Here is a 12,536-nt window from a genome sequence, read left to right as displayed (position 1 = left end):
TTAACACGAAAAGTAGGAGAGTGATAACAAAACTTACTTAAACTTACTTAAAACTTAATAAAAAGCTGGGAAACGTGGTCAGTACAGAGGAGGGTTGGAATCTTACACAGGAAGATCTGGATGACCTTGTAGACTGGAGTAACAGAAAAAGATGAAATTTAATAGTACCGGGTGCAAGATCCTGCACTTAGGGTCTAATCATAAGAATTTCTGTTGTATGCTGGGGGCTCATCAGCTGGAGGAGACAGAGGAAGGGCGAGACCTTCATGAGTTGGTCGATTACAGGATGATGGAGCCACCAATGTGATGTGACCCATGAAGAAAGCAAATGTGACTCTAGGATGTATCAGCTGAGGCCTTTCCAGTAGAGATAGAGAAGCATTAATGACATTGTATATGGCACTGGGGGGCCCTCATCTGGAATGGAGGGTCTGTCCTATGAGAGGAGAAAGGGAGAGCTGGGCTGGTTTAGTCTAGCAAAAGGAAGGCTGAGAGGGGATCTGATGGCTCTCCATAAATACATCGGGGGGTAGACACCAGGGAGGGTGAAGAGCTGTTCTACATAAAGGACAATGTAGGCACAAGAACAAATGAGGATCAAGTGGCCAAGAAGAAGTTTAGGCTGGAGATTAGAAGGTTTCTAACCATCCAAGGAGGGAGGTTCTGGATCAGCTTCCAAAAGGAGTTGTGGAACAAACAACTTTATTAGTTTTAAGATAGCTTTGGACACATTTGAGTGTGATTTGCATGACAGGGTTGCTTGTGATGGTGGGGGTTGGACTGGCCAACTCTGGGGTCTTTTCTGGCATATGTCTTATAGTCCCAAGTCTCATGCTTCAGGGCTTCAGCTGGTCACCTGCAGGGGTCAGGAAGGGACTTCTCTCCCCCCGCGCCCCATGTATTCTGGGTTGGGGGCGGTGTTTGTTGTTTGTTTCCATCCTCTGAAGCATCAGAGTTAGCCCTGGCTGGAGGTGGGACACTGGATGGGGTGGTCCAGTTCTCTGGAGTGGAACCAAGCTTTCGTTCTCTCAGGAGCTTGGGTGGCTGGGTCTAATGCTGGGTCACATGCTCAGGGTCTCAGTTATTGCCATATGTGGGGTTGGGAAGGAATTTTCCTCCAAATCAGATTGGCAGGGAGCTAGGGGGTGTTTAGCCTTCCTCTGCAGTGCGGGGGGCAAATCCTTTGCTGGGACCAACTGGGTATCTCTCCCTTAATCAGTTCTGTTAGAGGCAACTGCTTTCCAGTTCCAGAGGTCACTGATCAGCCCCAGCAGACGACCCCCAGCCAGGGGGCACTGGGAAGTTCATTTTCAAGAGGATTTCATGGCTCATGATGAACTGGGCATGCAGATCCCTTAGGTAGCTCTGAAAATCGCTGCCTGGGGAATGGAGATACCTGGCTAGTGGGGCAGAAAAAAAAAAAAAAAACCCCAAACCCCACACCTCCCCCACTTTTTTGATGGCTTAAAATATTGAGTAAAATACTTCCCCTGTGGCCTGTGCAGTGCAAGAAATTTGATAAGCATTTATGAGACTTTAGGACGGGTGCAATTTCTATAAAATTGGCATAATGGCTGTGATGGAGCCTCACAGATGAACTCCATCTCCATAGAGATCACTCCAAGTGAGTGTCAAAGGAACCCGCTTACCGCCCCACTGTGTATCCTGTATCTGCCACAGAAGGAGTGACGAGAATCAAGAGTTGTCCGGGGTAACCTCGGGCCATAACCGCAGGGGGGTGAGGTGGGATTGAGGAGTATTGACAAATCTCTGGTGGAGGGAGCCAAGGCCTGGGATAGCCGGGAGCTGCAGGTTGGGCTTGAGGGGCAATGAGGTGTTTGTCTACACTGAGACAGCTCATAGCCTGACATGGTTGTCCAATTTGGTTCCTTGTTCAATCTTTTTGCCTTCATCCGTCTGCCTGCATGGGCAGCACAAACTTCCCTGCACTCGGCCCTTGAACCCAGCCATGGGGCTTTCTGCTTGGATTGTAGATTTCAACCATGCTTCGTGCCTTGCTGTGAACATCACATTGCAGCTGCCATTGGGAGATGCTGTTAGGGGTCACTACAGAGCAGCGGATGGCCAAAGAGCCAGTCCCCTGCTCCCGACAGAGCCCCAGGATGACCCCAAGAGCAGCGATGTGGGGGAGATGGAAGAGGAAGAGATGGGAGAACAAGAGGACGAGGAGATGGACGTGGATTAGAACATCGCTCTGAATCTGATCTGTATAGTGCTGGATGTGCATATGGACCATAGGATGTGCCCCTATAGGAGGGACACTGTTTACAGACCTAAACCTCTCAGGGATTTTTTAAAATATATTTTATTATTACGTTCTCCTTTGCACTTACAAGCTTTGAGCAGATTTGGGGATTAATGAATGTTCCGTTTACAGTGATGTCACTGTGTCGACAGCTCTGGGATTCGGACACGATACGGGTACAGTAGGGTAAGGTGCATCAAATCTCTTCAATCAGACAGCGTGATCCGAGAGCAGACGAACGACCGGCAGGCTTTGTGCTGACCTGGTGTGAGTCAGAGCAGCCTTGAGGCTGCTGTAACATTCTGCTCCCCAGAGGCCCAGGAGCAGAGCACGTGCCGAGCCTTCACAACAGCCAGGGAGATGCCTTGTGCAGGGGAATTTTCAAGGGCTGTTTACACCCATTTTAAATCCCCTTTGCCTCCCAGAGTTACTTAATGGGGCAGAATGTGACTGACTTCAGATTTTTCACAAATTGGCTGTTTTCTGCGGAAAGTTCTTTTTGTTGTTTTTTTTACCACCACCCCCAATGTCTGAAAAACAAAATATTTGCACTAAACCAAAAACATTTCAATCTGTAGAGCCTGCTGGGATGCTGCAAGGGAGCTGTGGTCCAGGTGTCTCATGTCCCCATTCTGCTCTGGGGAGGGACTCTCCTCATTCTGGTTGGCTGGACTACATCTCCCATGATGCACCATAGTCAGAGACACCCACGATACAGCTGGCTCCCCTCACCTTGAGGAGAGACTGTGGTGCACTGTGGGAGATGCAGTCAGATCAAGAAACCACCAAGCCTCCTGAGAAAAATGCACCATGTTATATGTTGTTTCATGTCATGAAATATTTCAGTTCAATGTAATCCTACCAGGGTACCATGTGGCCTCATGGCAGCATTACGTTGAACTGAAATATTTTGGTTTTCAACTTTTTGCCTAAAAGTGTAACTTTCTGTAGAAAATTTCAGTGAAAATTATTCCCCCCCCCCCGCATTTTCATCAGTTTGCCATGGTGGGGGGACCCACTTTTTCCAACCAGCACTGCCCGTGCCATCTGCTTACCCAGCTGAACCCTAGAGGGAGGGTGTTACAATAGCTGGAATGGGGGTGCAACAGTGGGCATATCTCTGTAAACACTCCTGACTGTGCAAAGCTGTTTGAATGGTGGATTCTTGTTCTTGAAACACTGGAGATGAGAGCTGGTCGAAATGTTTCAATGGTTTTTTCAATAAAAAGCTTTTTTTTCCAACAGTGAGATTTTTCATGCACAGTTGTCGACCTTTTTGTTTGTTTGCCAAAAATAAATATTTTAATACTATTTGATCATTTCCAAAACGCAGAGCAAAAATACTGGTTTGCTGAAAAAGTGGATTTTGGCAAACAAAATAAATAACTGTTTTGGATTAAACATTCGAACAAAAATGAAGAAAAGTGGGTTTGTTTCAAACACATTGAAATGAAAACAACTTTGCCACTGTGCATGAAAATGGCTTTTTGTATTTTGATCAGCTCTACTAGAGGCCACACTGTTAACAGTCTTCGTTGTTTTAAAAGATATATCCTAGCAGGGGCATTAAAACCTGGCATAGGGATCTGAATGCACTGTGATTTGTACGTCTGTGCAGTATTGCTACATATCAGACGTTTCTATTCTTCTGATAATTTATGACACTGGAAAGCAAGGGATTGTGTTGTAGAAAACCCAGGGTTTTGAACCAGATGCTTTTAAGACGAATGTATTTCTTTATTTTGAGGTGTAAAAATACACTTTTATTTGTTCTGTCACCTTATTTATTCGGCTCTGTCCTTTGCCCACCTGTCTCTCCACCATCTGCTTGGGCTTTGACGCTTAATTCAAACAATTACACTCCCCTCTCCTTTCTCTGTAGCACAGTTCCTAGTCCAGTCCCCTTGCTCCCCGCTGGAAACGAGCGAGGGACAAGCGCTGGTAACCAGAACAGCCTGGGTGCAGTTAAATAGACCAAAGAGGATACAAACCCAACTACAACCCCGATGACGTGGGACCCTGTTTATTGCCATCTTGGCTCCTCCTCGCTGAAGTTCAGGATTACTATCGCTCTCCCCTCGGGCACAACCGTCCCGCGTCTGACTCGGTCCGGCCAGCCCGGGGTCTTCTGCCTCCGGGAGCGGCCAGTCCCAGCTGCTTGGAGGGAAGGGACCGGGAACCTGGCAGCAGACAGCTGGGGGGGTCGGGGGGGCTTCTCCCGGAGAAAGCCGGGGGGGCGCCCCGCTGTGAGAGCTGATCCCCAGCAGCAGGGACAAGTCTGAGAACCAGGCACGTCATTTTGGACTGTCCGAGCCAGCCAGCGGGCGGGGCGCTGGGTTCCGGACACGCCGGAGGACCCTCCCCCTCGAGCCTTTGCTGAGGGCGGAAGCGGGTCAGCAAGTGAAGTCACAGGTCAAAATGTTCAACTGTTTTATGGCAGGACTGGGCGGGGCGGGGGCGGAGTCAGCGCGAGGTTTAAAGCGCAGCCCGGGGGGGGCGGTCGCAGAGGCTGGGGAGGCTCCGGATGGTGACAGTCGCTCCTGAGCCGGTGAGAAACGTGCCACGCGTGCCGGGCTCGTGGGGGGAGCGCCGGGACACAGGGGGGGCAGGGGCTGGAACCCCCCCCCCCCATCTCTCCGGGCTGGGGGGGTGTCCCGGAGTCCCTGGGCGATGCTCTGGAACTGCTCCCCATGAAGCCAGGCAGGACTCTGGGGAAGTTTCCCCCTGTCTGGGCTCCGGGGTGGGGAGGCGGCGCGCCCCCCCCCATCTGGGCTCCGGGGGGAGGCCTGTGAGGATGTGAGGCAGCAGGGAGGGGGGATTGTTGACCTGGGAATGTGCCCTGGGGATGGGAGACCTGAGAGCCTGGCACCTGAGCCAGGAGGGGAAGGGGGAGGTAACACCTCTGCCCGGGAATGTGGACAGAGGCTGCAGGAGGGAGCCGGCTGGGGGGGTTTAGTTCAGTTTGGGGCTGGGTGGAGGAACACAGGGAACCCCAGGGCTGGGGTCCAAGCTCCCTGCTCCCCCAGAAGGACTTGACGGAGGGGTCCTGGGGGTACCCCCAAGCTCTGTTTTGGACTGTGTTCCTGTTGTCCAATAAACCTTCTGTTTTACTGGCTGGCTGAGAGTCTCAGTGAATCCCAGGAAGAGGGGTGCAGGGCCTGGACTCCCCCACACTCTGTGACAGGGCGCGCCCCCCCCGTCCCCTCCCACTGTCCAGGCTCGGGGGGGGGAGGTGCCTCCTCTCCCTTCCCTTCTTCTCCTCTCTGGGCTGGTGGGGGGGGCTCTCTTTTGTCCCCCTTCCTTCTCCTCTGGGGGCAGGGCCTCTCTTAGGTGTCTGGTGGCTCTCCCCACGCCTCGGTCGGCTCGCTGGGGATGGGGCACCTGTGTGCAGCATGGAGCTACCTGGGCCCTTCCCCTCCCATGGCCCCAAGCCAGTGGGGTGGGGGGGCATCAGCGCACTGTTGCTCCCTGTACCCCCAACCTTGGGGGCCCCAGGCCGGGCTTCCCACGGGCATCCTCCCCTTCCCTGCGTTCCCAATGAAAAAGGGGGAAAGAAAGGGCCACTCACACAATTTCCCCGCCCCTCCTCCCCCCCGTGGGGGAAGTTTTGGACATGAAGTTTTAATGGTTCTGTCACCCACTGAGTGGGGACTTGGCCTTAGAAAATTACTGAAGTGTGAATTGATAAGTTGATTAAAATTGATTATTTAAATTGAGGCGTTGGACTTGGTGATTTAATTGCCTTGATTTTACTCATTCCATCCTGGTTCTCTCCCCCCGCCCGCCAACTCCCCACTCCTGTTAGGATTCTCGACTTGCTCTCGATTGCGGGAGGTATGTGTGGGGAGGGAGGGTTTTTCCCTCCTGTCAACCCCAGCTGGGTGCCTGTCACGCGTGGGTGGTGCCTGGCGGGTGGGGTCCTCAGCAGATCAGGTCTCTGAAGCCCTGGGGGATGGAGGGGCCATGGCGTTTAAGGGCGTTCAAACATCATGGCACAGCCTCTGGCTGGGGGTTGGGCTGCTGGGCAGGGAACGAGAAACCACAAATCGCGCCCCTCCCCCCCCCGCCCCACTGGCCTGTCCTGCTGGGTCCGTCTCGACTTTCAGATCGGCTGGAGAGTCCAGAGCAGGGTGTGGGGGGAAGCAGGGCCAGGACCCCCGCCCCAGCTCGGCTTCGCTGCTGCTGAATCGGACACAGTCACAGAGAGCAGCCGACCCCAGCCCAGCGCCTCCAGCAGCGTGTGCAGCCCAAGCGTCACTGAGAGAGATGATGGGGCCAGCACCTGGACCTGCTGGGAGCGAAGAGCCGCTGCAGGAGTGGCCTGTTGAGGGCAATGGAGACCTGGAGACTGGAGGAGAGCCAGGTAATGGGGTGTCACTGCCTGGGAACAGGCTGGAGAGAGACACTGAGGCTTCCCCACATGGGGCCAGGCTCTCAGTGGCAGCAGCCAGTGCCCAGCAATGCCCCGTCTGTGGGTAGCAGGGACTGGATCACCCCCAGGGGCTCTCAGGGCACCGATCCCCGGCTCACAGCTGCTGTCTGGCGCACACAGCGGTGGTCGTGGGGCTGTGCAGGGCCCTCCTGGGCTGGGTGTGTCAGACCCCCTGTGACTGCCCTGGCCCATCTCTGCCTGGTTCGTTCTCCCTCCTTCTGCTGTGTCTGGCCAGTGTGAGACCCCAGTGTGCGGGGACAGGGGCACTCGGCAGTGTGGGCCCAGCCAGCGCTTGGCAGGGGGCAGAATGGGGGTGGGGATGGTGGGGGGGCAGTTGGAGCAACTGCCACCAGGACATGCGGGTCCTTATCTCTGTGCCCCTGAGCTCACCAGGCCTCCTGGCAGCCTGGCTGGGAGTGCCCAGGGGAGGGCACTGGGCTGAGGGGAAGGAGGGGCTGTTCAGCATCTGAGGGAAGGAGCAATCAACAGAAAGGTGCATGTTCGAGTCCAGTGGCTCTCAGCCTTTCCAGAGGACTGTCCCCCTGTCAGGAGGCTGATTTGTCTTGCACTCTCCTAAGTTTCATCTCACTTAAAAACAACTTGCTTCCAAAATCGGACATAAAAATACAAACATGTCACAGCCACTATTCCTGAAAAATTGCTGACTCTCTCTGATTGTTGCGTATTTAATTATGAAATCGATCAATTGGACTATAAACGCTGTACCTTTCTGTGTATAGTCTATCGAGCAGTATAAACGAGTCATTGTCTGTAGGAAATTTTAGCTTGTACTGACTTAGTGCTTTTTATGTAGCTTGTTGTAACCCGAGGCAAATCTCTCAATGAGTTGATGTGCCCCGTGGAAGACCTCTGCTTACCCCCAGGGGTACATGAACTGGTGGGTGAGAACCACTGTTCTAAGGTAGCTCTAGCCCTGGGGCTGTCGGGGAGACATGTCCTTGCAGCCCTGCCTGACAAGTCTTTCTGTTTCAGATCGTCGTCCTAACTGCAGGAAATGTAACTACAAGACATGTACAATTGTGCTCACAGTCGCCCTCGCAATTATGTTCTTAGTTCTTATAATTCTCCTGGCAGGTGAGTTCTCGCCCTTCCCTTCCCCCTCTCTGCACATCCCATTCCCCCTGGAGCCACCACACTCAGTCTCTCCTCCTGGCCTGTCTGGCTTCTGCCCCTGGGACAGAGGATTCCTGGGGGGTGTTCCTCCAAGACCCTCCTCCTGCTCCCTCCCAGACCCCTGCACCTGGGCACTCTCTGTGTCGGGACTGACATTAGCTCCCCGCAGCCCATCTCTGAGCACTCTGGGTCCAAGTCACTGTTGCCGGGCCCCAGGCACGGTCACTGATACCCATGCAGAGTGGGGGTGATTGACGGTGCAGGGCAGGAATGAGCTGGGCCCTCTGCCTGCAGCGTGTCTCCCTGAGGTGCCAGCCTGGCCTTCCTGCATCCCCGGGTCGTCCCAGTGCTGGGCAGGTGCTGGCGTGTCACTGAAAGGAGCCGTGGAACGCAGTACGGACACCTCCCTTAAGGCAGCGTGAAACCCACCCCTTGGTGACCTCGGCAGGGCAGGGTCTCATCGCGCTATTGACGTCCCCGCCTGCACAGACAGCGTGTGCGAGCGCAGATGGCAGCTGCTTATGGTGACCGTGAACCTGGCTGGCTGTGCTGGACAGGCCGGGCAGCGGGCGTTCAGTCTCCTGAAGGGAAGGGAGTTTGTTCCCGTCTTCATCTCAACCTGCCTCTCCAGGGAAGCAAAGCGCAGAGCAGGGGGAGGGGGCAGCAGTCCAGGCTAGCAGAACTCCTTGGGATACTAGACCTGGCAAATCATGTTGAAGTTAATCTCCTACCCATTAATTATTGCCCCCCTGCTGGCCCCCTGGTAACTGTCCCCTCCCTCTGCAGCTCTCTGCCCACCCCGTGTTGTAACGCTGAGCTTGGGCCCAGCTCGCTGTCCTGGGCTTCATGGCATGAGCAGTTTGTCAGCTGCATCCCTGTTGAATGTGAACCCAAGAGAGTGAGAGCAGAGTCAGATAACCCCCCTCTGGGGCTGGATTCCCAGCGTCCTCCTGGCTCCCTCACGGCCTTTCAGTACCCACCCTGGTTCGAGGTGTCTCAGAAGCCTGGGGCGCAGGGGCTGATCTCCCCCTGTTCTCCTCGTTGGCGGGTGGCGGGTCTTGCTCACACCACGTGTCTCTGTCTCATTCTCAGTGTGGAGACCTCAGCTTCTGTCAGCTGATCTGGGCCTCCCTGCTGGCCCCACATGCCCAGACGGCTGGATCGGATACCGAGGGAGATGCTACTATTTCTCTGAGGCCGAAAGGAACTGGACCTGCAGCCTGACCCACTGCTCTGCGCTCAGCGCCTCCCTGGCTGAGATCAACAGTGAGCAGGAAATGGTGTGAGATGCTAAAATTGCAACGTTCTGGTCTTGGCTCAGCAGCTGCTGCAGGAGAACCTGGGTTCGAGGAGCAGCTCTGAGTAAATGAGCTTCCAGTTGCTGAATGCCAGGCCTGGCTGGCTGGCCCGGGGCACCTCTAGTGTCCGTGTCTGACTGCAGGGATCACTCACTGTCAGCCCTCTCAAAAGGAGACCGCCCCTCTCTCGGGCTAGGCTGGCTTGAGTGTCTTCTGGGTGGCATGGGGCCAAAGGGGTACTGAGATCCCAGATTGACTTGAAGAGCCAGTGCTCTTGGGTAGCCAGATGAGGATGGGGGGGCTCCTCTTAGCCCTGGCCCCTTCTGGCTGAGGATTTGGTGGCTCTTCTCTCATCCCTGGCCCTTCCCAGCATCCCTTATTGAGCTCAGCTGGGCTCTTTCCTTCCCCTTCCCCTGTGATGGGGAGGGGAGCTCAGCTGTTCTGTAAGGCGAGGCTTTGACACAGAATGTGGCCTTCTATAGAGAGGTGTGGGGGCAGCTTAGACCCAGCAGCACCCAAGAGCTGCTCCAGCCCTGGGCGGATTGGTCTGAGGGGGAGCTGGGTTTGGGATGGGAAAGTTAATACTGAATTACCCAGAGCTGGGCAAGAAGGAGGCGAAAATCCTCAGCTGTTCCCTGAAAACAGAGCCCGTCAGTGTATCCCTGTGAGTCTCTGGTGCACAGAGCCTGTGCTCTGACCCCACCTCTCCCTCTGCTGTTTTTAGGCTTTCCTGCTGTGCTATAAAGGCAGATTTGACCACTGCATTGGCCTCCGGAGGGACCCTGGGCAGCTCTGGAAATGGGCCAATGGCACCAAATTCAACAACCTGTAAGTCCTCTGTGAAATGCCTGGGCTTTGGGTCCCTGGTGTCTGAAATACCGAGTTCAGCCGACTCACCAGTCAGTGCTATGTACTCTGCATATTAGTGATGGGTGGAAGCAAGTGTTGTCTGCTGGGAGACTGGCCAAAGCTTTCAGATCTGTCTGGCTTTAGTGGGGCCATCTGCGTTAAAGATGCCTTATAGTCACAAACGCTGAGTGACTGGGGCTGCCATGAGAAGTGGGGTACAGTAGAGATGGCCCAGACGACATCCCAAGAGGGATTTCAGTGGGATCTGGGTGGGATCAAATAACCAAACCCCAGCTGATCCGATAGCAGGGTTTGACCCTGGAGCATCAGCACTGAAAGAACGGCAGAGTAGGTCACGCTGGCGGGAGAATGGCACTACATGTCCAGGAAAGAATAGAGTAAAGTACAGTAAAAATCTTAAACAAATGCAACTGTATCCTAGCATCTCTCAGAATAGAAATTCCACACTTGAAGAATAAGAATCTAGCAGCAGGAATATACTACTGACCAGGATGGGGACTGTGAAATTCAGAGATTAGAGAGGCTACAAAAGCAGAAAACCCAATAATAATGGGGGTTTTCAACTATCCCCATATTGTCTGGGAACATGTCCCCTCTGGATGGGATGCAGAGATGCGATTTTTAGACACCATCAGTGATGGCTAATGTGACGCCAATTTACCGGAACTGGGTAAACAGGCATCTCAGTGGGGTGTTAACCCTGAAATCTGCCACCCTGTGGGCGCCCGCCCCAGCAGAAGGCTCTGGGTGCATCGTTGCCATCTCCTCAGAGCTCTTCCGGGGTGATGCTGGTGGGGGAGCCACCCACAGCCAACTGCTCAGGTGGCTGTGAGCTGGGTTCTCCCTTCTCTGGGACAGATCTCACCCCAAGCCAGAGGCTGGTGGCCTGAGGGCAGGGAGATCCCGGCCTGCCCAAAGAGTAGTGCTGGGCCTCCTCCCAGCCCAGCACATGACAGCTGTGAGTAGCCAGGATGGGACCATGGGGGAGGATTTGCCTGTGGGCCTGGATCCCACCCTGTTCCCAGGTGGGAAGCGCTGGCCTCCAGCTCTCACAGGAAGCTCTGTGTGAGTGGCTGGGGTCACCCCATGGCTGCTGGGTTTGTGCTGCTGGCATTTCACTCCAGCCGCCCCCTGCAATACAGCCTGTCCTGACAGGCCTCTGGCCTGAGAGCTGATGTAAACTGTCCAGGGAGCCCTGGACCCAGCTCTTCTGTGCAGGATTACTCCTGCTCCTCGCCACGCTGAGAGTCACCTGGAACCTGCGCCCGGGGCAGTTTGGGTGGGTTGGGCCTGCAGGGGCCCATCCAGACCCAGCTGGGCCGGGGTGGGGGGGAGCGGGGGAGAGAGTAGGAACTGGGTTAATACCCACCTGGCATAAATGCTCCATGGAGGTCAGTTGATCTTCGAGCCTTTCCTGGCCTTGCTGCCCCACTGCCCCCTTTCTAGCTGGGGCCTGTGGCAGGTGCAGGAAGGGGAATTGTGAGGGGCTGTGAGTGCAGCAGCTCCCTGCACTGTGCGAGAGCGTCTCTCCCTGCCTGTGACTGATGGGAAATGTCCAACTCCTACCTGACACCAGCTCCCTGGCTTCTGTCTTGCAGGTTTCCAATCGGAGGAGGAGGAGACTGCGCGTATCTGAACGATCTGAGTGCGGTCAGCAGCTGGCGATGCAGCAGTGAGAGACCCTGGATCTGCACCAAACCCGATGCATTTACACAGGCACAGGAGGCTGCCGTGGAAGGGGGCTCGTAAGGAGAGCACTGTGGAATTAGTCCCGGAAAAGCCGGACTGATCTCTTTACAAGATCACATCTGAACAATTCCAGAATATCGGGGAATGCTCTGCGCATCACTGGGCAGAGCACTGTGGACTCAGGTGAAAACCAGAGATGCTATTTGCACATCTTGTCCCCACACCCGTGCCATCTCTTTTTCCGCCAGTGGAACGGCTCAAATCCAGCCTTTCCTACCCCTCCTCAGCTGCACCAGGAACTCTGCCTAACTGAGCCAAGGTACCAGCCTCAGCTTTCACTGCCCTGACATTCCCCAACAGAAGCTTTTTATTCTAGAAAATTATCTATGGAATCTTTTAAAAATATTCATCATTCCCATTTTATGGTCTGGAATAGAGCTGAGGGGGGATGTTCTCCATTCCCTTCCCGCCCCAAGAAACTTTTTAACAAGATTTTTTTATGGGTCAGTTTTTGGGTTTTTTGAAAACCCAATTGATTTTGAAGTTTGCAGGTTTACACACCAGTTCCTGGTTTTTGTTGCCAGATACTGCTTTGGATGAAAGAATGAACGTTTTAAACTAGTTTTAATTTTCCATTTTTTAAGAGCACTGCACCTGCCAAGGGAGTAGGACCCCTGTTACACTCCTCGTGGGACACCTAGGGCCTGGAACGTAGGAGTAAGAGGAGAAATGTCTGTTCTCTCCCTTCCTGGAGCCCAGTGGGTTTGAAAAGGGCAGGGAGGGGGTCGGTGTGACAGACAGACCAGGTGGCAGGTCATGCCAAAGTCCCCATGTCTGCTATAGATGC

At 54.3% G+C, this 12,536-nt stretch overlaps 1 protein-coding gene across 1 annotated transcript; it reads left to right on the top strand.

Annotated features, from left to right (window-relative positions):
* The first annotated feature begins 6,532 nt into the window (after positions 1-6,532).
* Positions 6,533-11,749, top strand: LOC140904648 (C-type lectin domain family 2 member D-like). The gene is made up of 5 exons (XM_073327080.1): positions 6,533-6,629; positions 7,692-7,793; positions 8,925-9,112; positions 9,855-9,958; positions 11,599-11,749. Exons 1-5 carry the CDS (start codon positions 6,533-6,535, stop codon positions 11,747-11,749), a joined length of 642 nt encoding a protein of 213 aa, XP_073183181.1.
* Positions 11,750-12,536: the final 787 nt, after the last annotated feature.

Source organism: Lepidochelys kempii, unplaced genomic scaffold (genome assembly GCF_965140265.1).
Source record: "Lepidochelys kempii isolate rLepKem1 unplaced genomic scaffold, rLepKem1.hap2 scaffold_54, whole genome shotgun sequence".
NCBI classification, from domain to species: Eukaryota; Metazoa; Chordata; order Testudines; family Cheloniidae; genus Lepidochelys; species Lepidochelys kempii.
Note: the sequence above shows the minus strand (reverse complement) of the source record. Positions and strands in the feature narration are given on the sequence as shown.

Coding starts and splice junctions, on each gene's coding strand:
- LOC140904648 (XM_073327080.1), top strand. CDS start 6,533: ATGATGGGGCCAGCACCTGGACCTGCTGGGAGCGAAGAGCCGCTGCAG. Junction 7,794..8,924: donor TCTTATAATTCTCCTGGCAG/GTGAGTTCTCGC, acceptor TCTCATTCTCAG/TGTGGAGACCTCAGCTTCTG. Junction 9,959..11,598: donor GGCACCAAATTCAACAACCT/GTAAGTCCTCTG, acceptor TCTGTCTTGCAG/GTTTCCAATCGGAGGAGGAG.